The sequence below is a fragment of the Somniosus microcephalus genome, chromosome 7 (genome assembly GCF_052327205.1).
Source record: "Somniosus microcephalus isolate GS21.2 chromosome 7, FLI_Smic_1.0, whole genome shotgun sequence".
In the NCBI taxonomy this organism is placed as follows: Eukaryota; Metazoa; Chordata; class Chondrichthyes; order Squaliformes; family Somniosidae; genus Somniosus; species Somniosus microcephalus.
The window spans coordinates 90,785,398-90,812,858 of record NC_140993.1 but is presented as its reverse complement, the minus strand read 5'-3'; the positions used below and the strand labels follow the sequence as shown (position 1 = coordinate 90,812,858).

The 27,461-nt window shown below is 42.7% G+C and overlaps 1 protein-coding gene across 5 annotated transcripts in view; it reads left to right on the top strand.

Moving 5' to 3' along the window:
- Positions 1-27,039, top strand: part of LOC147114791 (copine-3-like) — a 95,485-nt gene extending 68,446 nt beyond the window's left edge. For all 5 annotated transcript variants that reach the window (XM_085992725.1, XM_085992727.1, XM_085992724.1 and 2 more), the window contains 5 exons: positions 133-187; positions 283-334; positions 15,989-16,122; positions 18,136-18,372; positions 25,149-27,039. In XM_085992725.1, coding sequence (XP_085848851.1) covers positions 133-187; positions 283-334; positions 15,989-16,122; positions 18,136-18,372; positions 25,149-25,349 — 679 coding nt within the window. In that variant the 3' untranslated portion in view covers positions 25,350-27,039. The remainder of the gene's footprint in view (positions 1-132; positions 188-282; positions 335-15,988; positions 16,123-18,135; positions 18,373-25,148) is intronic.
- The last annotated feature ends 422 nt before the right edge of the window (positions 27,040-27,461 follow it).

The window sequence follows — 27,461 nt, the reverse complement described above, 5'->3', positions numbered from 1 at the left end:
CTGTTCTATGAATAATTAGTATTTTTCCTAATACAAGTGAAAAATCATAGTGTATAAAATAAATGAGGAAATATTAATGTTTGCTCTCCTGCCTGATGTCTGATTCACATGATGCCACTTGCTTCTTTACAGAGACAAGATGTTCCCAGTGTTGGGATTTGGTGCACAGATACCCCCTAAGTGGCAGGTAAATATAGATCAGTTACATGAAAGATTAAAAAAATATATATATATACACCTTTGTTTTCAAATCATATTATGCAACATCTTTTTCCCCTTTAGGTGTCGCATGAATTTTCAATTAACTTCAACCCTGACAACCCATTCTGTGCAGGTATGGAATTGTGCACAAATGTATAATACTGGGTTGAAAATAGTCAGTCATGGATTTTGGGAATAGTGAAAATACATAATTAGAAACAAACTTGATCCTAACTTGGCACATTTATGCATTGTCATGGATTGGACTAGCAAGGTTACAGTGTCAATTTTCACTCTGTTTTCTACCTGGACTTCACTGAATTAACAAGTTGCTGATCCTACCTGTGTTACTGGGGTAATGCCAAGCTGAAGGGAGGGACATTATTCTCGCTATTTCTATAACACAATAAACACTAAACTGGATTTACAAAGTGTTTGTACATAGAACATTCAAAAAATCCTAGTTTTTGTAATCATTTTGAATTAACTTTTTTTTTTTGAAAACTGAACACCGCTGAAGAAAAATACAATACTCCAAGCTACCCTCTTTTTTTAAATTAAGGGTTGAAAATCTTTACATATCCGGGACTTAATTTAAATTATATTGTTGCAGCATCCAGTTTCTGCTTCTAGGAACACTACAAAAGCCTTTTAGCAACAATAATTGGCACAATAACAAGAAGCCTATTCAGTCACCCAGTGGAAAAAAAATTATAATGTAGCACTTGTTTAAATATTATAGGCTGGAATTTTAATCTGGAGGCGGCTCGGGAGCAGGGGTGCTGGAAAAGCGGGTGGGAAACCTGGGAGAACTGGTTTTCCGCAGGGCCTGATTAACATTTCAAACCTCTGTTTCCCACCCGCAGCCAGATAGGTGGAGAGGCTGGCTGCGGGTGGGTAGGCCAGCGGCACTAGGCCACAGAGATGAGGGAGGGATCGAGGGTGGGGGACGGTCGGCGGCCGGAGGGTGGGTGGGGCTGGAGGGGGGGAGGGAGGGAGAAGCCAGAGGAGCATCGGGTGGGGGGGAAGGGTGGTTGGGTGCCAAAGGAGCATTGGGCTGGAGGGGAGAGACTGGGAAGGCGATTGTGGGGTGGTGGTCGGGGTCTGAGTTGCATCGGGGGGGAGGGGCATCGGGCCGGAGAAGGATTGGAGGGGTGCAGGAGCATTGGAGCCAGAGTGGGGAGGCCAGGAAAAGGTGATCGGAGGCCTTGTGTGAGGGAGGAGGGTGAAATCAGAGTCCTGGGGGGGGCGGGGGCGGTAGCGGTAGCGGTGGGGGTGTCTGATCACGGGCAGTGGGTGAGGCAGGGAAGCTGGATCCAGCAGGTAAGTGTAACAGCACTTACCTCCTGAATCCAGCAGTCCTCACCTTACTTTAGCTGTCTGGTTCCCCGAGGCCAGAGTTAAATTTGTAACGGTGGATCACTGTGAGGCACGAAGCCTCATTATAATATTGGAATGGGCGACCGGCCTCCTGGCAGCGGGTTGGCTGTCAGTCCCATCTCCGTAAAAACCGGAAGTGGGCGGATTGGGGACTGAATTCGGCTTCTTTACTCTTTAACCTCCCACCTGACCCCAACCCACCCATTTCTGGGGATTAAAATTCCCCCATAATAGCAGCGTAAGAGGGCAGGAAAAATGCACCTTGAATCAGACAGGGTAATATGTGCTATAATTGTTTCTAAATTAGAAAACAAAGAGCAAAGATATTTATAGACTGCAAAATTACTCAATGAATGAATTCTTCTTCCTCTCGCCTCCTGCAAAAAAAACTGACTTGTGTGTGACTAATCAAATACCAGATCATTGACTCCATTGCTTGTATTAACTGACAACTGAAGCACTGCAAGGCAGGAAAAATGTCATGTCATAAGCAGTATGACTTGCATGTGCATTTTTCAGGTGAGAAAACAAAGTATCAATGCAATCAGCCTCAACAGTGTTCTAATGTAAATTCTCCTCCAACTGAAGCTTGCCTAAATGTGTAGAATGGAGTGTATTATAATATTTGCTAATGAGAAGTCGGCATACTCAGGCATTCAAGTATTTTACATTTTAAGAATTAAAAAAACCAACTTGTTAGCTCAGTTTATTGGAGCCCCAGGCTCCAGTTTTGTAATCATGATGTACCCCCCCACCCCAAAAGGCTGAGTTCCCATTCTTAACCATACTACCATGGGGAGGAGTGTAGTGCAAGTCAGACACCGTCCACAGAGAAAACTGAGAGGAAGTCAACTGAGTACTTTTACAGAAGAAGAGAAAATACTTTCAGAGCATTTCTTTTTCTTCTGTTAAATTCCGTTACAAATTTTTGTTGTTTTATGTGATAGAAACATAGAAACATGGAAGAAAGGAGCAGGAGTAGGCCAGTTGGCCCCTCGAGCCTGCTCCGCCATTTAATGAGATCATGGCTGATCATCCAAATTCAGTACCCGGTCCCTGCTTTCTCCTCATATCCCTTGATTCCTTTAGCCTTAAGAAATATATCTAACTCCTTCTTGAATATATTTAATGAATTGGCCTCAACTGCCTTCTGTGGTAGAGAATTCCACAGGTTCACCACTCTCTGGGTGAAGAAATTCCTCCTCCTCTCTGTCCTAAATGGCTTACCCCTTATCCTTAGACTGTGACCCCTGGTTCTGGACTCCCCCGCCATCGGGAACATCCTTCCTGCATCTAGTCTGTCTAGTCCTGTTAGAATTTTATAAGTTTCAATGAGATCCCCTCTCATTCTTCTAAACTCCAGTGAATACAAGCCCAATCGACTCAATCTGTCCTTATACGTCATTCCTGCCATCCCAGGTATCAGTCTGGTGAATCTTCGCTGCACTCCCTCCATGGCAAGAACATCCTTCCTTAGATAAGGCGACCAAAACTGCACACAATACTCAAGGTGTGGTCTCACCAAGGCCCTGTACAATTGCAGCAAGACATCCTTGCTCCTGTACTCAAATCCTCTCGCTACGAAGGCCAACATACCATTTGCCTTCTTAACCGCCTGCTGCACCTGCATGCTTACCTTCAGCGACTGGTGCACAAGGACACCCAGGTCTTGTTGCACTTCCCCTTCTTCCAATCTATTGCCGTTCAGATAATAATCTGCCTTACTGTTTTTGCCACCAAAGTGGATAACCTTGCATTTATCCACATTGGGCAGATGCATGGCAGATACAGTATAATCACCCAACCTGTCCAAATCATACTGGAGTTTCTCTGCATCCTCCTCACACCACACACGCCCACCCAGCTTTGTGTCATCTGCAAACTTGGAGATATTACATCTAGTTCCCTCGTCTAGATAATTAATACATATTGTGAATAGCTGGGGTCCTAGCACCGATCCCTGCGGTACCCCACTAGTCACTGCCTGCCACTCGGAAAAAGACCCATTTATTCCAACACTTTGCTTCCTGTCTGCCAACCAGTTCTCTATCCAAGTCAGTATCTTACCCCCAATCCCATGTGCTTTAACTTTACATGCTTTTCTCTTATGCGGGACCTTATCGAAAGCCTTCTGAAAGTCCAAATACACCACATCCACTGGTTCTCCTTTATCTATTCTACCAGTTACATCCTTAAAAAAAATTCCAGTAGATTAGTCAAGCACGATTTACCTTTTGTAAATCCATGTTGACTTTGTCCGATCCTGTCACTGTTTTCCAAGTGCTCTGCTATTACATCTTTTATAATGGACTCTAGCAATTTTCCCCACTACCGATGTCAGTCTTACCGACCTATAATTCCCCGTTTTCTCTCTACCACCTTTTTTGAATAGTGGGATTACTTTGGCTACCCTCCAATCCATGGGAACTGTTCCAGAGTCTATAGAATTTTGGAGGATGACCAACAATGCATCTACTATTTCTAAGGCCACCTCCTTAAGTACCCTAGGATGTAGATTATCAGGCCCTGGGGATTTATCGGCCTTCAATCCTGTCAATTTCCCTAACACCATTTCCCTACAAATACTGATTTCATTCAGTTCCTCCCTCTCATTAGATCCTATGTTCCCCGACATCTCTAAGAGGTTATTTGTGTCCTCCTTTGTGAAGACCGAATCAAAGTATGTATTTAATTGGTCAGCCATTTCTTTGTTCCCCATTATAAATTCCCCTGATTCGGACTGCAAGGGACCTACGCTTGACTGCACCAATCTTTTTCTCTTCAGATCTCTATAAAAGCTTTTACAGTCTTATGTTCCCTGAAAGCTTACTCTCCTACTCTATTTCCCCCTCTTAATTAATCCCTTTGTCCTCCTTTGCTGAATCCTAAACTGCTCCCAATCCTCAGGTTTGCTGCTTTTTCTGGCCAATTTATATGTCCTCTCCTTGGATCTTATGTTATCCCTAATTTCCCTTGTTAGCCACGGTTGAGTCACCTTTTTGTTTTATTTTTATGCCAAACAGGGATAAACAAATTCTGTAGTTCATCCATGTGATCTTTAAATGTTTGCCATTGCCCATCCACCGTCAACCCTTTAAGTAACGTTCCCCAATCCATCCTAGCCAACTTGCACCTCATACCATCGTAGTTTCCTTTATTTAAATTCAGGACCCTAGTCTCTGAGTCAAATACTTCACTCTCCATCTTAATGAAGAATTACATAGAAACATAGAAGATAGGAGCAGGAGTAGGCCATTCGGCCCTTCGAGCCTGCTCCGCCATTCAATGAGATCATGGCTGATCATCCAAATTCAGTACCCTGTCCCTGCCTTCTCCCCATATCCCTTGATCCCTTTAGCCTTAAGAAATATATCCAACTCTTTCTTGAATATACTTAATGAACTGGCCTCCACCGCCCTCTGTGGCAGAGAATTCCACAGGTTCACCACTCTCTGGGTGAAGAAATTCCTCCTCATTTCAGTCCTAAATGGCTTACCCCTTATCCTTAGACTATAACCCCTGGTTCTGGACTCCCCGGCCATCAGAAACATCCTTCCTGCATCTAGTCTGTCCAGGCCTGACAGAATTTTATAGGTTTCGATGAGATCCCCTCTCAATCTTCTAAACTCCAGTGAGTATAAGCCCAATCGACACAATCTCTCCTCATACGTCATTCCTGCCATCCCAGGTATCAGCCTGGTGAATCTTCGCTGCACTCCTTCCATGGCAAGAACGTCCTTCCTCAGGTAAGGCGACCAAAACTGCACACAATACTCAAGGTGTGGTCTCACCAAGGCCCTGTACAACTGCAGCAAGACATCCTTGTTCTTGTACTCGAACCCTCTTGCTACGAAGGCCAACATACCATTTGCCTTCTTAACTGCCTGCTGCACCTGCATGCTTATCTTCAGCGACTGGTGCACAAGAACACCCAGGTCTCTTTGCACTTCCCCTTCTCCCAATCTATTGCCATTCAAATAATAATCTGCCTTCCTGCTTTTGCCACCAAAGTGGATAACCTCACATTTATCCACATTATAGTGCATTTGCCATGTTTCTGCCCAATCACCCAACCTGTCCAAATCGTACTGGAGTTTCACGACATCCTCCTCACAGCATACCCTCCCACCCAGCTTTGTGTCGTCTGCAAATTTGGAGATATTACATCCAATTCCCTCGTCCAGATCATTAATATATATTGTGAACAGCTGGGGTCCTAGGACCGATCCTTGCGGTACCCCACTAGTCACTGCCTGCCACTCGGAAAACGACCCGTTTATTCCAACTCTTTGCTTTCTGTCCGCCAACCAGTTCTCTATCCAAGTCAATACCTTGCCCCCAATCCCATGTGCCTTAATTTTGCACGCTAATCTCTTATGCGGGACCTTATCGAAAGCCTTCTGAAAGTCCAAATACACCACATCCACTGGTTCTCCCTTATCTATTTTACCAGTTACATCCTCAAAAAATTCCAGTAGATTAGTCAAGCATGATTTACCTTTTGTAAATCCATGTTGACTTTGTCCGATCCAGTCACTGCTTTCCAAGTGCTCTGCTATTACATCTTTTATAATGGACTCTAGCATTTTCCCCACTACCGATGTCAAGCTTACCGGTCTATAATTCCCCGCCTTTGCTCTACCACCTTTTTTGAATAGTGGGGTAACATTAGCTACCCGCCAATCCATGGGTACCGTTCCAGAGTTTATCGAGTTCTGGAAGATGACCAGCAATGCATCTACTATTTCTAGGGCCACTTCCTTAAGTAGCCTGGGATGTAGATTATCAGGCCCTGGGGATTTATCGGCCTTCAGTCCCATCAATTTTCCTAACACCATTTCCCTACAAATACTGATTTCTTTCAGTTCCACCCTTTCATCAGACCCTATGTTCCCCGGCATCTCTGGGAGGTTATTTGTGTCCTCCTTTGTGAAGACAGAACCAAAATATGTATTTAGTTGGTCTGCCATTTCTTTGTTCCCCATTATAAATTCCCCCGATTCTGACTGCAAGGGACCTACGCTTGACTTCACCAATCTTTTTCTCTTCACATATCTATAAAAGCTTTTACAGTCAGTTTTTATGTTCCCTGAAAGCTTACTCTCATATTCTATTTTCCCTTTCTTAATTCATCCCTTTGTCCTCCTTTGTTGAATTCTAAACTGCTCCCAATCCTCAGGATTATTGCTTTTTCTGGCCAATTTATATGCCCTCTCCTTGGACCTTATGCGATCCCTAATTTCCCTCGTTAGCCACGGTTGGGTCACCTTTTTTGTTTTATTTTTATGCCAACAGGGATGAACAAATTCTGTAGTTCATCCATTCGGTCTTTGAATGTTTGCCATTGCCTATCCACCGTCAACCCTTTGAGTGCAATTCCCCAATCAATCCTACCCAACTCGCTCCTCAGACCATCGTAGTTTCCTTTATTTAAATTGAGGACCCTAGTCTCCGAGTCAACTACTTCATTCTCCATCTTAATGAAGAATTCGATCATATTATGATCGCTCTGCTCCAAGGAGCCTTACACAAGATTGCTACTTAATCCTTTCTCATTACATAATACCCAGTCTAAGATGGCCTGATCTCTAGTTGGTTCCTCGACATATTGATCCAGGAAACCATCCCGTATGCACTCCAGGAATTCCTCCTCCACAGTATTGTTACTAATTTGGTTAGCCCAATCTATATGTAGATTAAAGTCACCCATGATAACTGCTGTGCCCTTATTGCACGCGTCTCTAATTTCCCGTTTAATGCCATCCCCAACCTCTGCATTACTGTTTGGGGTCTGTATACCACTCCCACTAACGTTTTCTGCCCCTTCGTATTTCTCAGCTCTACCCATACAGATTCCACATCATCAGAGCTAATATCCTTCCTTACTGTTGTTAATCTCCTCTTTAACTAGCAATGCTACCCCACCTCTTCCTTTTTGCCTGTCTTTCCTGAATATTGAATACCCCTGGATGTTGAGTTCCCAGCCTTGGTCACCCTGGAGCCATGTCTCCGTAATCCCAATTATATCATATCCGTTTACATTTATTTGCGCAGCAATTCATCCACCTTATTACGAATGCTCCTCATTAAGACACAAAGCCTTCAGGCTTGTTTTTTTAAACACTCTTAGACCTTTTAGAATTATTATTTACTGTGGCCATGTTTGATTTAAACCTTTGATTTCTCTGACTGCCACTTTTGCTTTTCTCCATCCTGTCCTTTGCTTCTATCCTTGATTCCCTGTCATCTGTCTCCCTGCACAGATTCCCAACCCCCCTGCCATTTTAGTTTAAACCCTCCCCAACAGCACTAGCCAACACAACCCCCCCCCCCCGGACATCGGTCCTGTTCCTGCCCAGGTGCAAACCGTCCAGTTTGTACTGGTCCCACCTCCCCCAGAACCGGTTCCAATGTCCCAGGAATTTGAATCCCTCCCCCTTGCACCATTCCTCTAGCCACGTATTCATCTGAAATATCCTTCTATTTCTACTCTGACTAGCACGTGGCACTGGTAGTGTGGTGTATGTGCCTTTAAGAGCCCCTGTGTACTGTAATGCCGGTAGTGGCCACTCGGGCTATATAAGCCTGTATAGTGTCGTGTATCTTTTAGTTCACCTCCAGACTTTGTCCAGTAAACACCTGTTAAACCAACTCCTGCATTCCGTGTCTCCATTAACACACGGATACAACAGTGGCGATGAATTGGAAACGGACTTACCTGCAATTCAGCAGCACCTCAAGGAGATCGATTCCTCAGATGAAGGTCGAAGGTAAAAAAAAGAAAAAACTGTGGTTTCACCAGCTAGCCGGGCTGGTGGCAGGTACTGCAATTATCCTTCCTGGGTGGCGGGCTGGGGCTCGATCGGCTGGCTCTGCAGCGGGGCCGAGCAGCGAAGGCGCAGGCAAACAGAGACGAAGGGTGGAGCACTCGGGAGACGGCCAGCTCTGCAAAGCAGGTCGGCGTTCGGACCAAGCAGAGGGAGGGAAAAGTCCCAGAGAGTCCGGCGGGAACGAGTCTCTGACTATTAAAAATATCTGTATAAATAAAAACCGCGGAGAACAGCATTGTCAGCAGCAACAGCGGCGGGAAAGCGCGGGAGGCGCCATTTTTTTTCAGGATGCCTAAGACTGGCAATATTACTGCTTTCGATAGTGATGTAGAGGATTGGACCACATGTGGAAAGAGTGGAGGTATATTGCACAGCGAATGAAATAGAGGATGATAAAAAGGCATCGATACTTCTAAATCTAATGGGCGCAAAGACATACGGGCTGTTACGAAACTTAATCACTCCAGCCAAACCGATGGACAAGAATTTTAAGGAAATTGTTGATACCCTACAGGAGCACTTAAACCCAACACCGCTGCTGATAGTGGAACGATTCAAATTCTTCAGGAGGAATCAGCACAAGAATGAAAGTAACGCTGATTACCTCACCAAATTAAGGAAGCTCTCAAAGCACTGCCAATTCGGAGCAGGACTGGCAGATTCTCTTCGAGACAAATTCGTCTGCGGTCTCCTAAGTGAAGGAACACAGAAAAGGCTACTTTCTGAGAAAGATTTACCACTGGACAAGGCTTTCAGTATGGCTGTATCATACGAAGCAGCAGCAAGAGAAGCTGCAGAGATACAGCAAAAGCCACAGGACTTCGGCACCCATGAAATGACACAGGGTTTCGAGAGATGTTATCGCTGCGGCAGATCCACCCATGACCAGAGGGACTGCTGGTTCAAGGACAAAGCATGCAGGCAATGCAGAAAGATGGGACACATTGCACGTGTATGCCGATCTGGAAAAAAAAATCCACTGACAAAAAAAAAATCAATAAGGAAAAGTACAGAAAGGTACAAATGATGACGGACAGTAGCTCCGAAAACCAGAAGAGCGATAGCGACTCCGGAAACAAGAGACTAAGCTGTCTCAAATTACATAATGTAATTGCCAAAGAAGATTACCAGACCATTTGGGTTACCCTCACGATAGCGGGGTCCCCAGTTAAAATGGAGCTAGATACAGGATCAGCTCTGACCGTCATAAATCGACGGGATTACAAGCAGCTATTTCCGCATATACCCTTGAAAGACACATCCATTATCTTGAAAACATATACGGGGCAGAAAGTATACCCCAGAGGGAAAATAAGGGTGCCTGTTGTATACAACGGCAAGGAAATACAGAAGTTGTATTTATACGTTCTGCAAGATGGTGGTCCACCGCTGTTGGGACGTGAATGGATCAGGAAGATACGTTTGGACTGGCACTCCATTCAGGCACTGATGGTGACCAGTAAGAAAAAAATGATGATGACATCATACCTGAACGATTAAAAGACATCCTGGCCAACACCAAAGAAGTGTTCCAACAGGAACTAGGAACCTTGAAAGGCGTCACCGCCTCAATAAAGGTGGAAGATGCGGCAATTCCCAAGTTTTTTAAGGCAAGGCCGGTGCCATACGCAATTCGTCCAGCAGTCGAGGCAGAGCTGGAGAATTTGGAAAAGACAGGCGTGTTATCCAAGATAGATTGGAGCGAGTGGGCAACACCCATCGTCCCGGTCATGAAGAAAACGTTAAATAATGATAAATCTGAAGAACAGAGAAAAATTCGCATCTGTGGGGACTTCAAGGTGACTGTAAACCCGGTCCTTCACACGGCACAGTATCCTCTTCCGAGGATAGAAGATATTTTCGCCTCACTATCTGGAGGGAAACGTTTCACCAAAATTGACTTGGCACAGGCATATCTACAGATGGAGGTTGAGGAGGCCTCTAAAAAGTATCTCAGAATAAACACACACAAAGGCCTGTACCAGTACAATCGACTGGTTTTCGGAATAGCATCAGCTCCAGCTATCTGGCAAAGAGCTATGGAGCAAGTCCTGCAAGGGATTCCTGGGACTCAATGCTACCTAGACGATATCCTTGTAACAGGAGAAAACGACAATGAACACCTTGCCAATTTGGAGCAGGTGCTCACTAGGCTGAAAGAACGGGGCCTACGAGCAAATCGCCCCAAGTGCGAATTTTTCCAGAAACAAATATCATATTGTGGCCACATAATTAACGAAGAAGGGTTGCATAAGTCACCTGAAAAAATTGAAGCGGTCATAAAAGCCCCAGCACCTGAAAATGTCTCACAATTAAGGTCGTTCCTGGGATTGATAAATTACTATCATAAATTTTTATCGAACTTGTCAACGGTTCTGCACCCTCTTAACGAACTGCTACAAACGGGAGTAATTTGGAAATGGAGCGAGGACTGTAAACGTGCCTTCCATAAATGTAAAGGCTTGATCACGTCCAAGGAAGTTTTGGCTCATTACAACCCATCACTGCCAATCAGACTGGCGTGCGATGCATCCCCTTACGGCGTAGGAGCGGTATTATCGCATAGATTCCCTGATGGCTCGGAGCGGCCGATAGCTTTTGCGTCACGCTCATTGAACTCAGCTGAGCGTAACTATGCCCAGATCGACAGGGAAGCACTCAGCCTGGTATGGGGAGTGAAGAAATTCAACCATTACCTACACGGACAAAAATTTACCTTGTTGACTGACCATCAACCCCTCGTCTCCATATTCAACCCTAAAAAGTGCATTCCCATTATGACAGCACAAAGGCTACAGAGGTGGTCCCTTTTCCTAGGGGCACACCAATATGACATAGAATACAAAGGATCAAAACAGCATGGAAATGCTGACGGTTTATCGCGTCTACCGTTGCCAACGGTAGAAGAGGCACCTACAGTGGACCCAGTGGAAATGTTCCACTCTACCATAGTAGAATGTCTACCAGTAACAAATTCTACCATTTGAAAAGGAAACGAGAAATGACCCAACTCTCTCACGAGTCTACAATTTAACGGTGAAGGGATGGCCAGCACATGCCAACCACTGTTGCCAGCATTCTCGCAAAGAAGAGAACCGCTGTCAGTGTGCCGAGGAACCTTGATGTGTGGATCCAGAGTGGTGATTCCACCCAAACTCCAGGATAAAGTGCTGAAGGAGCTTCACGAGGGGCATCTGGGGGGAGTGAAAATGAAGAACCTAGCCAGAGTGTTTGTGTGGTGGCCAGGTATCGATGGAGACATCGAAGAAATGACCAAGGGCTGTCTAGGATGCCAGAAGGTCCAAAACGCCCCACCACAAGCCCCTTTACATCCATGGGAGTGGCCCTCATCTCCATGGCAAAGGGTACACATCGACTTTGCTGGTCCATTTATGGACTCAATGTTCTTAATCGCGGTTGACGCACACTCCAAGTGGCCGGAGGTAATAAAGATGTCCTCCACCACCACGGAAAAAACCATCACAGTATTAAGGACCATATTTGCCAGGAATGGGCTGCCTGAACAGATCTGTTCTGATAATGGACCGCAATTTGTGTCCGAAGAATTCAGGAAGTTCTTAAAAAAACAATGGGGTTAAGCACTACACGTCTGCCCCATACCATCCCGCCACCAATGGATTGGCTGAAAGGTTTGTCCAGACCTTCAAGAAGGCCATAAAGGCTATGGGTAATGAAGACATTAATCTACAGCATAAGGTAGATAACTTCTTGTTTGCCTACAGGAATGCAACACGTGGTTACGAACCAAACTCCCGCCATGATGTTTTTCAATAGAAGACTAAGATGCCGGCTGGATTTGATCAAGCCAAACATCAGAAGGGACGTGGCGAACCGGCAATTTCAAGGCATGAATGAAAGGCCAACTAGAACCTTCCAGGTAGGTCAACAAGTTTTGGCCCGGGACTACCGTACCGAGAAATGGCAGCCTGGAACTATTTGCACACGACTAGGACCGCTGATGTATACCGTGGACATTGGAGAAAGCATAATAAGGCGCCATGCTGACCAGATCATAGAGTCATCCGAAAAGGGACAACCTACACCACAACTCTATACGCCTATGATGAAGTAGAGATACCCATAGTATCTACCTCCAATCCAGTGATACTGGACCCAGATGAACCCGACACTGGCATTCAAGCCGAATCGACCTTGCCAAATGAACCTACTACACCACCGAAAACTACTACACCACCGAGGCGTTATCCGGACCGAATCAGGAGGCCTCCAGAGAGACTGGCTTATAATTGATTAACTGCAGCAAATGTGTAGATTATTGTTCTTGTACACATGTTAATAACAATTACTTAAAATGTTATGTACTGGTTGTCTAAAAGGGGAGGAATTGTGGTGTATGTGCCTTTAAGAGCCCCTGTGTACTGTAATGCCGGTAGTGGCCACTCGGGCTATATAAGCCTGTATAGTGTCTTGTATCTTTTAGTTCACCTCCAGACTTTGTCCAGTAAACACCTGTTAAACCAACTCCTGCATTCCGTGTCTCCATTAACACACGGATACAACAGGTAGCAATCCTGAGATTACTACCTTTGAGGTCCTATTTTTTAATTTACCTCCTAACTCCCTATGTTCAGCTTTTAGGACCTCATCCCATTTTTTACCTATATCGTTGGTACCTATATGCACCACAACAACTGGCTGTTTACCCTCCCCCTCTAGAATGCTCTGCAGCTGCTCCGAGACATCCTTGACCCTTGCACCAGGGAGGCAACATACTATCGTGGAGTCTTGTTTGCAGCCACAGAAACGCCTATCTATTCCCCTTACAATAGAATCCCCTATCACTATAGCTCTCCCGTTCTTTTTCCTCCCGTCCTGTACAGCAGAACCACCCACGGTGCCAGGAAGTTGGCTGCTGCTGACTTCCCCCGATAAGCCATCTCCCTCAACAATATCCAAATTGGTATATCTGTTTTGAGAGGGGGATGGTCACAGGGGACCCTTGCACTACCTGCCTGCGCCCACTACCTGCCTGTGCCTACTACTCTGCCTGGCGGTCACCCATTTCCTTCCTGCCTGTGCAGCCTTTACCTCTGGTGTGACCAACTGATTAAACGTGATATCCACGATGTCCTCAGCATCGTGAATGCTCCAGTATGTATCCATTCGCAGCTCCAGTGCTGCAACACGGTCTGCCAGTAGCTGCAGCTGGATACACTTCCCACACACGTGGTCGTCAGGGACACAGGAAGTGTCCCTGATTTCCCACATAGTGCAGGAGGAGCATGCCACGGGGCCGAGCTGTGCTGTCATGACTTACCCTTCAATTAATTTAAATTAACTTAAATGAAATCAATACCACCAATTACACTACAATTAAATGATATACTCAAGGGCCCATGGTTGCTCGCACTCCCCAATACACAACAGAGACCTTAGAAACTATAACCACAAAAATTAAGACCGTCTAAACTTTATAAACTATTAACCTTAACTGTCAAACTATAGAGTAGTATAAATACTCGCCTAATCAGCTGCTTCCTCTTGCCCACGTCACTTTTTGAATTGTGGCGTGGCTCCGGAACGTCGCCGCTGGTCTGCGAGATTGACGGCCTTTGAGAAAAAGCCCGTGAAAGTGAGTTTAAATATTCACTACTCTCCTGCTGCTCCTGACACCGGCCTCTTCCTACAGGGTGAAAGGTTAGGAAAAACAAAGGCGAAGCAAGGGAGTTCCTCCTTCCACTCCTCACCTAACTCTGACTCGCCCAACTTGCAGCACTCTGTTGAAACCATACTGATGTAAAGTAGGATGTATTGCCTCAGAATTTGTTGGGAGCCACAGATTCTTGAGGAAGTGGTTGGCTTTTTGCAGTTGGAGAATGCAGTAGTGCTGGTTAAGATTTTCCCTTGGTGTTCAGACTTGAACGGCTCTATTTTATTGAAGTTTTAGTTTCATAGGTTTGATTAAGTGAATATTTTGAAAAGGGGACATTTTTGATGTTCTGTTGTGCTTCAGGGTGGTTATCATGAAGGCATTGCCATGTTTACACCAAGCATTTCCTCACGTGAGCATGGGCACATAGTTGGCAATTTCTATTTTAAGCTCCAAGTTGCTCATGAATGATGGTGTTGTCTCAATACATTCCATATTATACATGTTGCAAGACTGCATAGAATTACATGGAAATTACAACACAAACCGGCTGTTCGCCACAACCAGTCTGTGATGGTATTTATCCTCCATGTGAACAGTAGCTCTAATGCCTTGTGCCCTCTCTGTTCCCATATCTCTTTATTTCCCCCCTTTCCTTCAACCACCTATCTAGCCTGTTTTTAACTGTTGACATAGTCTCTGCTTCGATCACTAACTTTAGTAGTGTATTCCACAGCTTCATACTTTTTGTTTTAAACAGAGAGTTATCTCCTGCTCTCTGTCCAGCACTCCCTCAGTACTGCACTGAAGTGTCAGGTGAGATTATGTGCTCAAGTTCTTGGGAGTGGGGCTTGAATCTACAACCTTCTGTCTCAAGAGTTCTACCACTGAGCTAAGGCTGAGGCTGACACCTAATTTCCAGCTTGTCTTAAATCTTTTTTGGGGGGGTGGAAACAAAAGTACTCTTAAAACCTCAAGACAAGGAGAGATCCCTTTTACGTCAACTCTCAGAAACCTATTGATGCATAATGCAATTTTGCCACTTTCACATGCTCAGAATGCACAGATGTAGTTTCAAACTTTCTTCCATTATTCTAGAGATAAAAATATCCTGTCAGAGGCTAGACTTTGGCCTTGAACTATAAACTTTAAGAAGGCCTGGCAAGACAAGGATGAGGGCGAGTGTGAGGGGTGGCTAGTGAGATGGGGAAGTGATGATGTAGATAGAGAGGGATGGGTGGAGGAGCTAAGTAAGTTGGTGTGAGTAAGGATGTGCAGGAGTAGGGTAGGGAGGTGATGAGGCTGAGACTGGCTTTGGAATAACATTTTGTGATCTAATGAGATCATTGAAAGGTTTGCACCACTGCAGCCTGGTCCTCCTGACAACATCCCTGCTTGTGCCCTCCTATGCAATGTACAACCAGGCTGCGTTGGTCTCCTGGGGAGGTCCCTTGCGCCCATTGGAAGGGAAGAGAACCTCCCTACGTGCTGTGACTTCCTCCGTAAGCATATGGAGGGAGTTATGGGAGAGTCTGGGTGCAGCCATGCACCTCTGCATTGCTTGCAGCACCTCAATGCTGCAGAACAGTGACAGCAGAACTGTCAAAATGATTGTGGACATGGTCCCTTTATGGAAACCAGCTGATGACGCGTCATCAAACGATGTCATCAGACCCGCTTCCTATTAATTGGCCAGGAACTTCGCATGGCAGGCTTAACCAGCTTCATCAATGGAAAATCTTGTTGGAGGCCGGGATCGAGACACATGCGGGGTCACCACACGCCACGGACATCGCCCGCCGAGGTTGGAAAAAATCCAGCCCATAGTATGGTTTGTAGAGAATAAGAGCTCAATTACGGGAGTGAAATATTTAGAATTAAGCTGAAAATGTAACCATGCCAGGTTGTCTTCAGTAAATATCTTTTACCAATTTGTGTTTGTTAGGAGTACAAGGAATTGTGGATGCCTACCGCAACTGTCTTCCTCAAGTCAGACTATATGGACCAACAAACTTCTCTCCCATAATAAACAACATGGCAAGATATGCAGCTGCAGCAGCACAGCAGCCGACAGCTTCAGTGAGTATAAAGAAAAAACACAGATACTAGAAATATGAAATAAAACTGAAAATGCTGGAATATGAAGCATTTGCATTTGTGTAAATTATCTCCATAATATAGTATTTTTTAAAGATCGTCTTTATATATGTATGTCTTCTGTATATGTATATATGCGTGTTAGGAAGGAGCAGGACTACTATGAATCTGCTGAATGGGTTTATTGACTACAACATATCAAACTGCATCTATGATGAATCGTTAGGCAGATCAATAGAAAATGGATGAATAAGTGGAGCAAGCAAGTAAATATTTTGAAGTTTAGCTGTGGTAATTTTTTTTTCCATATTTATGATATTTCTCATTTTCTGACTGGCAAATTGTGATATTATAGGAAAATTGCAGGATAGATGAGCAGATAGGTGGCACATGTAGTTCAATGTAGAAAAATGTGAAGTAATAGATTTTGGAAATAAGAATCTGGAAAGGACATACATGCACCTTTTTAGATGGTAAGATTTTAAATGGTGTATAGGAACAGAGAGACTTTGTGCGGCTCATTAAAGTTGGTAGCATAAGCACATTAGGCCATATAAAGGGAAACCGAATCCTCGGTTTTGTATTTAGAGGCACAGCATACAGCAACAAGGAGATATTGTTAAACTTGTACAAGACCTTAAATAGATCACAGCTACAGTATTGGGAACTCCAACCCAGAGTGATGTGATTGAAGACTCCTCCTTTTAGCCCAGAAGAGTCATATGTATAAAATGTGCTTGGACCGTTCTAATACAGTTGCTGACGGGCATAAGATAAGGGCTCAACAGCACTTCTCACTTGTGTCAATCTCGGCCACAGTGGAAAATATTACCCTGGTGCAGTAGGCAGTTTAAATTTAAAACATCTCTGCTCAGTCTGCTTTTTTGATAGAATATCTGTCCGTAAAGTCGGTGCTTTCTCCTAGACATGATTCAGCATTCTGTAGGTGTATATCTGATTGTTATGTTTGCATATGGATAAAGTACAATAAAAGATTGACACAATTCATTTTCTAAATTGTTTAATTTCAGTTGTAAACTTTAATAGTAATGGTGTGATAAGATAAAATTCAATCAAGATAAAAACAGTATTTTGTATTTAAAGGGAGCTTGAACCAGGAATGTGTACACGGGACGGAAAATGCACCTGTTGATTGTTGCTCAATAAACTTGTGGTGAATTACCTCAATCATTAATTCACTGTAGATAGAATTATATCAAACTTCACATTGACATTTATCATGTCACCCCTTTCTGGCAAGTTTTTAAAAAATGAATAAAATGATCGAGTAGGAGTCCCGAATCAGTTATAAATCACAGCACTTCCTTTATTGCAATGATTTATTTTTTCTCTTGCCCTCTCTTACACACAAACTAATACAAGGTATGATTTTACAAGTACTGGCAGGCCTCTGGCACCTCATTCATTTGCCAGCAAGAGGTGACCTGATAAATGTGGATGTGAAGTTTAATACGCCATCTGATTTCCACCAGAATTAACGGTGGGTATATCCTATCTCTGCCCAAGTACAGGAAGGCAAGTTATCATTGAAATATAAATGACAGGCTGATATCGTAGGATGCATTTCCTGTTGTTTGTGCCTTTCCCACACTGGATGCAAGAAATACCAGTGCACCTGTGATCAGCATTGCCAAGACACAAGTGACATCATCCTGTCTTTTGCATCTTCTAATGTGTCTGCCCATAATTGGGCGATGTATTTATCCTACACTACTTCCCGTGGAAAATCCCAGAAGTGGCATCAGCTGAACAGCTTCTCACTTGGCTTAACTGAAGAGGAGAATCCCCCATAAATTTGTGTGATGTCAGAATGCTTCAAATGCATTTTTTTCAAAAGCATGTAGCTATCTTTTAATTTGTATATATTTCATATGCTTGATCATTGCAAGGTAACAATATTTAAACACAGCACTAATGTGACCTTGTCTTAGGTAATTTATTTTTGATTTGTGAAAATTTGCTTGTTTTTAACAGCAATATTTCATCCTGCTGATCATCACGGATGGAGTGATAACAGATTTAGATAATACACGACAGGCCATTGTGAATGCCTCCAAGTTGCCAATGTCCATCATCATTATTGGTGTTGGCGGTGCAGATTTTAGTGCCATGGAATTTCTGGATGGTGACGATGGTGTTCTGAGATCACCCACTGGAGAAGTCGCTATCCGAGATATTGTCCAGTTTGTGCCTTTTAGGAAATTTCAAAATGTAAGTATTTTATGGTGTATAATATTAATATTTCATAGGTTTGTCTTAAAATAGTCATGCTAGCTACATGATTTTTGGATATTAAGGGAATGAAGGGATATGGGGATAGTGCAGGAAAGTGGAGTTGAGGTAGAAGATCAGCCATGATCTTATTGAATGGCGGAGCAGGCTCGAGGGGCCAAATGGCCTACTCCTGCTCCTATTCCTTATGTTCTTGCAGTGTTGACTTATGGCAAAATACTGTGGATGCTGGAAATCTGAAATAATAACAAAAAATGCTGGGAATACTCAGCAGGTCAGGCAGCATCTGTAGAGAGAGAAACAGAGTCAACATTTCAGGTCGATGACCTTTCGTCATAACAGAACTGGAGGATTGCAAATATTACACCCCTGTTTTTTATTTAAAAAAGGATGAGGGATAAACCTGGCAACTACAGGCCAATCAGCTTAACGTCATTGATATAGATTGTAAATAGCTGAGGCCCAAGCACTGATCCTTGCGGCACTCCACTATATACACACCCTGCCATCTCTAAAATTACCCATTTATTCCTGCTCTCTGTTTTCTGCCCGTTAACCAATCCTCAATCCATGCTAATATATTACCCCCAATACAATGAGCCCTAATCTTGTGTAGCAACCTCCTGTGTGGCACCTTATCGAATGTCTTCTGAAAATCTAAATATACTACATCCACTGGTTCCCCCTTATCTACCCTGCTAGTTACATCCTCAAAAACCTTGAATAGATTTGTCAAACACTTTCCCTTTCATAAAATCGCATTGACTCTGCCTAATCTTACTGTGATTTTTCAAGTGCCCTGTTACCACATCCTTAATGATAGATTCTAGCATTTTCCCTACTACTGATGTCAGGCTAATTGGCCTATAGTTCCCTGTTTTCTCTCTACCTCCTTTCTTGAACAGTGGGGTTACATTTGCAACTTTCCAATCCATGGGGACCATTCTAGAATCTAGGGAATACTGGAAGATCAAAACCAATGCATCCACTATCTATGCAGCCACCTCTTTTAATACCCTAGGGTGTAGGCCATCAGGTCCAGGAGATTATTCTGTTTTCAGTCCCATTAATTTTTCCAGTACTTTTTTCTTAAAGTAATTAATATTAGTAAAGTTTCTCATTCTCGCTAGACCCTTGGTTCCTCACAATTTCCAGTGTGCTCTTTGTGTCCTGTACTGTGAAGACCGACACGTTTCTACCTTTTCCTTATTCACCATTATAATTTCTCCTGTCTCGGCCTCTAAGGGACCCATGTTTACTTTCACTAATCTCTTCCTTTTTACATACTTGTAAAAGCTCTTGCAATCTATTTTTATATTTCTTGCTAATTTATTCTCTCATTTTCTCCCTCTTTATCAATCTCTTGGTCATCGTTTGCTGATTTTTTTAAAACCCTCCCAATCCTCAAGGCTTACTCTTTTTTGCAACATTATAAGCTTCTTTTAATCTTAATACTATCCTTAACTTCTCTAGTTAGCTATAGCTGTACCACTTTTCCAGTGGAGGTTTTTATTCCTCAAGGGAATGTATATTCATTGAGAATTATGAATTATTTCTTTAAATGTTTGCCATTGCTTATCTACCACCTTATATTTTAATCTAATTTCCCAATCTACCTCAGCCAACTTGCCCCTCATACCTCCGTAATTGGCTTTGTTTAAATTTAAGACCAAACTTTCGTACTTAACCACATCACTCTCAAACTTAATATGAAATTCTATCTTGTCCCTCATAACAATGTAATTTGCTTTATTTAAGTTTAAAACTCTCATTTCGCACTTAGTATTTCACTCTCAAACTACCATATTATGATCACTCTTCCCCAGAGGACCCTTTACTATAAGATTACTAATTAACCCTGTCTACACAATAATAGATCTAAAATAGCCTGTTCCCTAGTTGGTTCCTCAACATATTATTCTAGAAAACTGTCTCAAATGCATTCTATGAACTCATCCTCCAAGCTACTTTTGCCAATTTGGTTTGCCCAGTCTGTATGAAGATTAAAGTCCCCCATGATTATTGCATTACCTGTGTTACATGCTCCTCTAATTTCCTGATTTATATTCTGTCCAACATTGATTACTGTTAGGGGTCCTAGAAACTACTCCCACCAGTTTTTTCTGCCCTTTATTATTTCTTGGCTCCACGCATACTGATTCTACATCCTGATTTTCTGGGCCAAAATCCTTTCTCTCTATTGCCTTTATCTCATTTTTTATTATCAGGGCTACCCCACCTCCTTTTCCATTTTGCCTATCTTTTCTAAAAGTTAAGTATCCTGAAATATTTATTTCCCAACCTTGGTTACCCTGAAACCATTTCTCAGTAATGGCTACTAGATCAAACCCATTTTTATCTCTTTGTACCATTAATTCATCTATCTTGTTGCAAATGCTTTGTGCATTCAGATATAGCACCCTAGTCGCTAATGCCCTATTACCGTTAATAATCGCTCTGTCCCTTCCTGACACAAGTTGCTTGATTTTACCCAAATCGCTACTCTGCTCTACAGCCTTGACTTTTCTCTTCAAACTTATAAATTTACCCTTATCTGAACCCTCCCTCCCCCGTATTAGTTTGAAAGAGCTGGGGAGTTGGATTAATTGGATAACTCTACCATGAACTGGCATAATGAGCCGAATGGCTGCCTTCTGTGCTGTATCATTCTATGACTTCTAGGGTATTAATTTGCACTACTCTATTTTGGAGTGCATTCCATTTGATCTCACTCAGTGTGGGGAGCTTCCAAGTATCAGTCTTCAATTTGCTTTTTACTAGTTTGAAGCTTGTCCTGCTCTTAATTTAATTTAAGGTACTTTTTCCAGATTTTCTTTTTCCATAAAGTTTACTATCTTGTTTAGCTCGATGCCGCCTTTTAAATTTCTTCAGTCTTTCCAATCTTTAACACGAGGGATCAGTCTCCTGGCACTTTTCTGGCCTGCCACCAACACATGAATGTCCCCTTTGTGTCCAGTGCTAGTCACCGTAAAATGGAACATAAGACACAGTCTGGCCAGAGCACTATGTAGTTTGATCATGACTTCCTCTATCTTGAACAACATAATCAAAATAGTAGAATAGAATATTCAATTGGCGGTTCAGTACTGAGGCAATTATGCACTGCTGTAGGTGCCATCTTTCAGATGAGACGTTGAACCAAGGCACCGTTTGCCTTCTCAGATGGACATAAAAGGTCCCACAGCACTATTCTGAAGAAGAGCAGAGGAGTTCTCCCAGTGTCCTGACTAACATTTATTCCTCATCCAACATGTAAAACAGATGATCTGGTCATTTATTTCAGTTTTATTTGTGGGAGCTTGCTGTATGGAAATTAGCTCCAGCATTTCCTACATTACAATAGCAACTACACTTCCAAAGTACTTCATTGGTTGGAAAGCCAAAGCCAAACTATCTAGGCCCAACCATCTTCAGCTGCTTCATCAATGACTTTCCCGCCATCATAAGGTCAGAAGTGGGGATGTTCACTGAAGACTGCAGTGTTCAGTTCCATTCGCAACTCCTCAGATAATGAAGCAGTCCATGCCCGCATGTAGCAAGATCTGGATGACATTCAGGCTTGGGCTGTAAAGTAGCAAGTAACATTCGCACCACACAAGTGCCAGGCAATGACTATCTCCAACAAGAGAGTCTAACCACCATCCCTTGACATTCAACAGCATTACCATCGCCAAATCCGCCACCATCAATATCCTGTGGGTCAGCATTGACCATAAACTTAACTGGACCAGCCACAAAAATACTGTGGTTACAATACCAGGTCAGAGGCTGGGTATTCTGTGTCTCACCTCCTGACTCCCCAAAGCCTTTCCACCATCTACAAGGCACAAGTCAGGAGTGTGATGGAATACTCCTCTACTTGCCTGGACAAGTGCAGCTCTAACAACACTCAAGAAGCTCGACACCACCCAGGACAAAGCAGCCCGCTTGATTGGTACCCCATCCACCACCTTAAACATTCACTCCCTCCACCACCGATGCACTGTGCACCATCTACAAGATGCACTGCAGCAACTCACCAAGGTTTCTTTGATAGCACCTCCCAAACCCGTGACCTCTACCACCTAGAAGGACAAGGGTTGCAGGTGCATGGGAACACCATCTCCTCCAAGTTACACACCATCCTGACTTAGAACTATATCGCCGTTCCTTCATTTTCGCTGGGTCAAAATCCTGGAACTCCCTACCTAACAGCACTATGGGAGTACCATCACCACACTGACTGCAGCGGTTCAAGAAGGCAGCTCACCACCAGCTTCTCGAGGTCAATTAGGGATGGGCAATAAATGCTGGCCATGCCAGCGTTGCCCACATCCCAGAAACGAATAAAAAAAACACGATTTGAGACGTCCTAAGGTCATGAAAGGTGCTATCTAAATCCATGTTTTTCTTTTCCTTTACTGCTCTGTATTGGTTGGGCATGTTGGACCTACTAAGACTTTTCTAGGTCTTTTTCAACCGTAATTATTTGAACATGGTGTGCATGTGGTATGCATTTTTTTCTTGCTGTGTGCAGTACTTTACACTCTCACGTTAAATTTGATCTACCACCTGCACACCTACATATTTTGTCCAACTAATTCTGCAATTTTTGGGCTGCCTCCACCAATTTCAATGCCCCTCCTAATTTGTTATTATCTGCAAATGTGGCATTGGGTTTCTGAACCTGGGCCACTGATCTAAATTATAAACTGTTGTGGGCTCAAAGGTGCAGTGTCGATTCACTGGGATAAGGGGTTACAACAATTGTGGAGAGACTCAAAGTTGAGTTTTTTTTGTTTTATACAGAGTTGAGAAGGTTAAGTGGTAGCTTGATGTCTTCAAGATTATGAAAAGTTGTGATCGGGTTAAAAATAAATTGTTTCCACTAGTTCACGAGACCATAAAAATAAGGCACAAATTTAAGATAATCACCAAAAGAATTAAAGGGCATAGTGGAAAAAAATGTTTAGCACTCTGCCTCGCCTCTGAGTTAGAAGGTTGCAGGTTCAAGTCACACTCCAGAGACTTCAGCATAAAAATTTAGGCTGACACTCCAGGGCAGTGCTGAGGGAGTGCTGCAGTGTCGGAGGTGCTGTCTTTTGGATGAGATGTTAAACCGAGACCCCGTCTGCTCTCAGGTGGATGTAAAAGATCCCACGGCACTATTTCGAAGAAGAGCAGGGGAATTATCCCCGGTGTCCTGGCCAATATTTATCCCTCAATCAACATCATTAAAAACAGATTATCTGGTCATTCTCACATTGCTGTTTGTGGGAGCTTGCTGTGTGCAAATTGGCTGCCGCGCTTCCTACATTACAACAGTGACTACACTTCAGAAGTACTTCATTGGCTGTAAAGCGCATTGGGACGTCCTTAGGTTGTGTATAAATGCAAGTCTTTCTTTAAAATATGGAATTCTCTTTCACAAACTGTTGTTGAAGTAGAGTCCATTAGTACTTTCAAAAAGCAATAGATAGTTGCTTAAAAGAGAGGACTATTAAAGGGTCCAGATAGCGAGCAGGCAAGTGGGATTAGCTCCACGAACTATTCTGCACCCACTTCTGGTAGTTCTGCAGTCTTAACATTCATCCACGTCTATCAGCATTAAGTAACTTAAGTTAAGACCATTACAGCTTCCATCGAAGAAATTTTAGCTGCACAGCTATCCTGTACTACCAGCACTATCTTCCAACAGCAACTTGCATTTATATAGTGGTTTTAACAGAGTAAAATGTCTAGGCACTTCACAGGAGTGTTGTCAGACAAAATTTTACACCAAACCACAAGGAGATATTAGGACAGGTGACCAAAAGCTTGATCAAAGAGGTAGGTTTTAAGGAGCATCTTAAAGGAGGAGAGAGGCTTAGGGAGGGAATTCCAGAGCTTAGGGCTTGGAACAGCTGAAGGCACGGTCATCACTGGTGGGGCAAAGGAATTTGGGGATGCACAAGTGGCCAGAATTGAAGAAACAGAGTTTGCAAGGGTTGTAGGGCTGGAGTAGATTAGAGATGGGGAGAAGTGAGGCCATGCAGGGATTTGAACACTAGGATGAGAATTTTAAATTTGAGGCATTGCTGGACTGAGCGCCAATATAGGTCGGTGAGCACAGGGTGAACAGTACTTGGTGCGATTTAGGATATGGGCAGCAAAGATTTGGATGAGCTCAAATTTTTATAGAGGGTGTTTTCCAAAGTGAAAACCAATGCAAAAAGGCCTTAGTTAGCTCCTTATTCAGCCATATCTTTATCCTCATACCTAACCTGCTCTGAGAAATCCTTTAAAGGACCAATGCAGTCTTTCAATTATTTTCTAATTTCAAATACTGTATGTACATCCAAAACCATCCTGACACTGGGTATTAAAAGTAGTGGATAAAGCTCAATTTCCCATCATAAACATCACTTAAATTGATCATCAAAATAGAAAGTAATGTGTTTTAAGTTGCACTTTTTATTACAGGTATCCAGGAGGATTTAAATCCAGTTTAAAATCTATTATATGCTGTGTTCCTGTGTTTAATTGCAAATTGAGAGATTTACATTTGTTTTCTCTCCTGTGTAAGTACTGCACATCTGATGTAGGTATGAGAGAATTGTAGTTTGAGTTAATTACTTAATTCATGTGTCCATATACATTAATTTATTTAATTCAAATTAATGATGACCGTATTTTTGGAATGACTTCAAAATTTGTCCAGATCTGTTTACCCAAGCTTACTTTACTTTACATGGGTTTTATCTTTCTTTCTACAGGCTGCCAAAGAAGCTCTTGCACAAAGTGTATTAGCTGAAGTGCCTCAACAAGTGGTGTGCTACTTCAACACACGTAAAATATGTCCTCCACATGAGCAAAAACCGCCAACTGAGCAAAAACCGCCAACTCAGCAAAAACCGCCAACTCAGCAAAAACCTCCAACTGAGCTATTACCTGAAGACTTTCTGGATTTCGAGTAGAAGGGCAAGAATAGTCTTTCAACCTTACACTTGTGTCTAAGTGTCATTGCAATTGTTAGGCCCTTGTAAATGTATTAATGAAACAGCTGCATATGGTTAGTCTATTTTAAAGGAAAAGGTGAACAAAGTTCTTCTTTCCTCTCTGTGCAACTTAAAGAATGTTTTTCCATTTAAAGGCTTGCAATATGGGGTCTCTTTCCACAATGAATTGCTCTATTAATCTGCTGATGATGTAAGTTATGGGCGGTCTGTCTGCATGTGATTCCATTGCTTTATGCAAAAGTGATCTAAAGGTTTTTGAGTTGGGAAATGTTAATGCTAGCCGAGTAACTTTTTTTCTTTTTCGGCTGCATGTTGTAGCACTGAGTTGGCAGACCAGCCAAATTAGTTGGTCTCTCTTAGCCTCAGCATTCCCAGGCTAGAGAGGAGAACATTCAGTCAGAGTTCCTGCTCTTGACTGCTAGAAGCATGGGTAGATACTGATTGAAGCTTACAGCAGCCCAGCTCTGATGGTTGAGTAGTTCGCCAACACTAATATTTTTAACATCTTGCACATGACGAGTGGCCAATTGGATGAGATAGACGTGGGGTGTTCGTTCCTGTGGAACTGTACCAATACCTCACTGTCTTCAAAAAAAAGGAAGGAAATTAAGAAAAATATATATTTTCCATGCTAGTTCCACATGATGATTTCCAGGTCACTGTATGGAGTTGATCCAGGGTACACTACATCACTGGAGCGCAGTTTGTGCGCAGAAGAGAAGTGGTGGGTTGCTGTGCAAAGGAGGGAGGGGAGAAGAGGAGATAGAAAATGAAAGCACTTTTCTCATAAAAGTTGGCACTCCATTTGTTTTCCCTTACACGCAATAGCTTTCTATTGAATTACTCATCCACACACTGTCTCTGCACCATTCCCTTCCCCTAGGAATATGCTTCACCTCTAAACTTTATTATTAAATGTTTATCAATTTACTTTATACCATGCTTAGCTATTTTGAAGGAAAATGGATCATGCAATGATTATTTCTGTTTTTTTCTTTTGTTCAGGCTGGTAGATTATTTCTGATTAAACTTTTTTTCAGTTATAATGCTTGTGGTAAACCACTTTTATCGTTCACTATCGTTACACTATGGTTATCACTGTGATATCGTTACACTATGGTTATCACTGTTTACACTGTTGTATCACTACACGAGGTCGCCTCTTGTCACGCTGTTATACCTGGGCTGACCACTGCTGACTCCGCCCATGGCTCCACCTACCTGCCCAGGTATAAAGGTGGTCGACTGGCTGGTATTCCTCCTTGTTGGATCCGATCACCCACGAGGGTGGGCTCTGTTATTTAGCCAATAAAAACCTATAGTTACTGTCTTAACTCGTCGCTTTTCGTTGGATGAATTGATAGGTATATCAATGCTTAGCATATTTTTTAGTGTTCTATGTTGCCTTTTTACAATTTCCCCCCAATTTTGGCCAAATTCAGTATAAGCATCAGTTGTAACATTGAATTGGAAATGATTTATATAGTGTGCTTTTAATATAGCACCATGCAGTACATTGTATGAAGAGGTTTAAATATTTAGCCAAAATTACCAAAGGTTGTTTCAGAAAAAAATATTTGCCATTGAGAATTTACAAAATGCACACTGCTTGTAGCACTTTCTGTAATAAAAAAACCATGAAAAATCACTTTTCACATTATGCTGTTTGTTTTAGAGATGAAGTGTCTAGTAGTTATTATGTTTTATTCCATTCATCTGTATGTGGCTAATATTGGCTGGAAAAAGAATCCAATTACATTATGATTGCTGCTGATGTCGATCTTTTTTACATCTCATTTTCAAACATTTTACTGATGCTTTGGGCCACACTCTATGAAGATTTTTTTTAAATACTTTGCAAAAATGCATACCTGTCTGTGTGTTCATAGAAGCAAAAACATATTCTGATTATGAATGTCCATTTTCTGCTCCAAGCTATATGATGGTCATTAAATTGTGCTGAAATTTCACAAAACATAAAAATTAACACCAACTAATGCTGTTTCTTTTAGGGGTGGAGGTAAGAGGGGATGCTGCGAGAAAGGTAACTATTTGTAACAACTTTGGAAA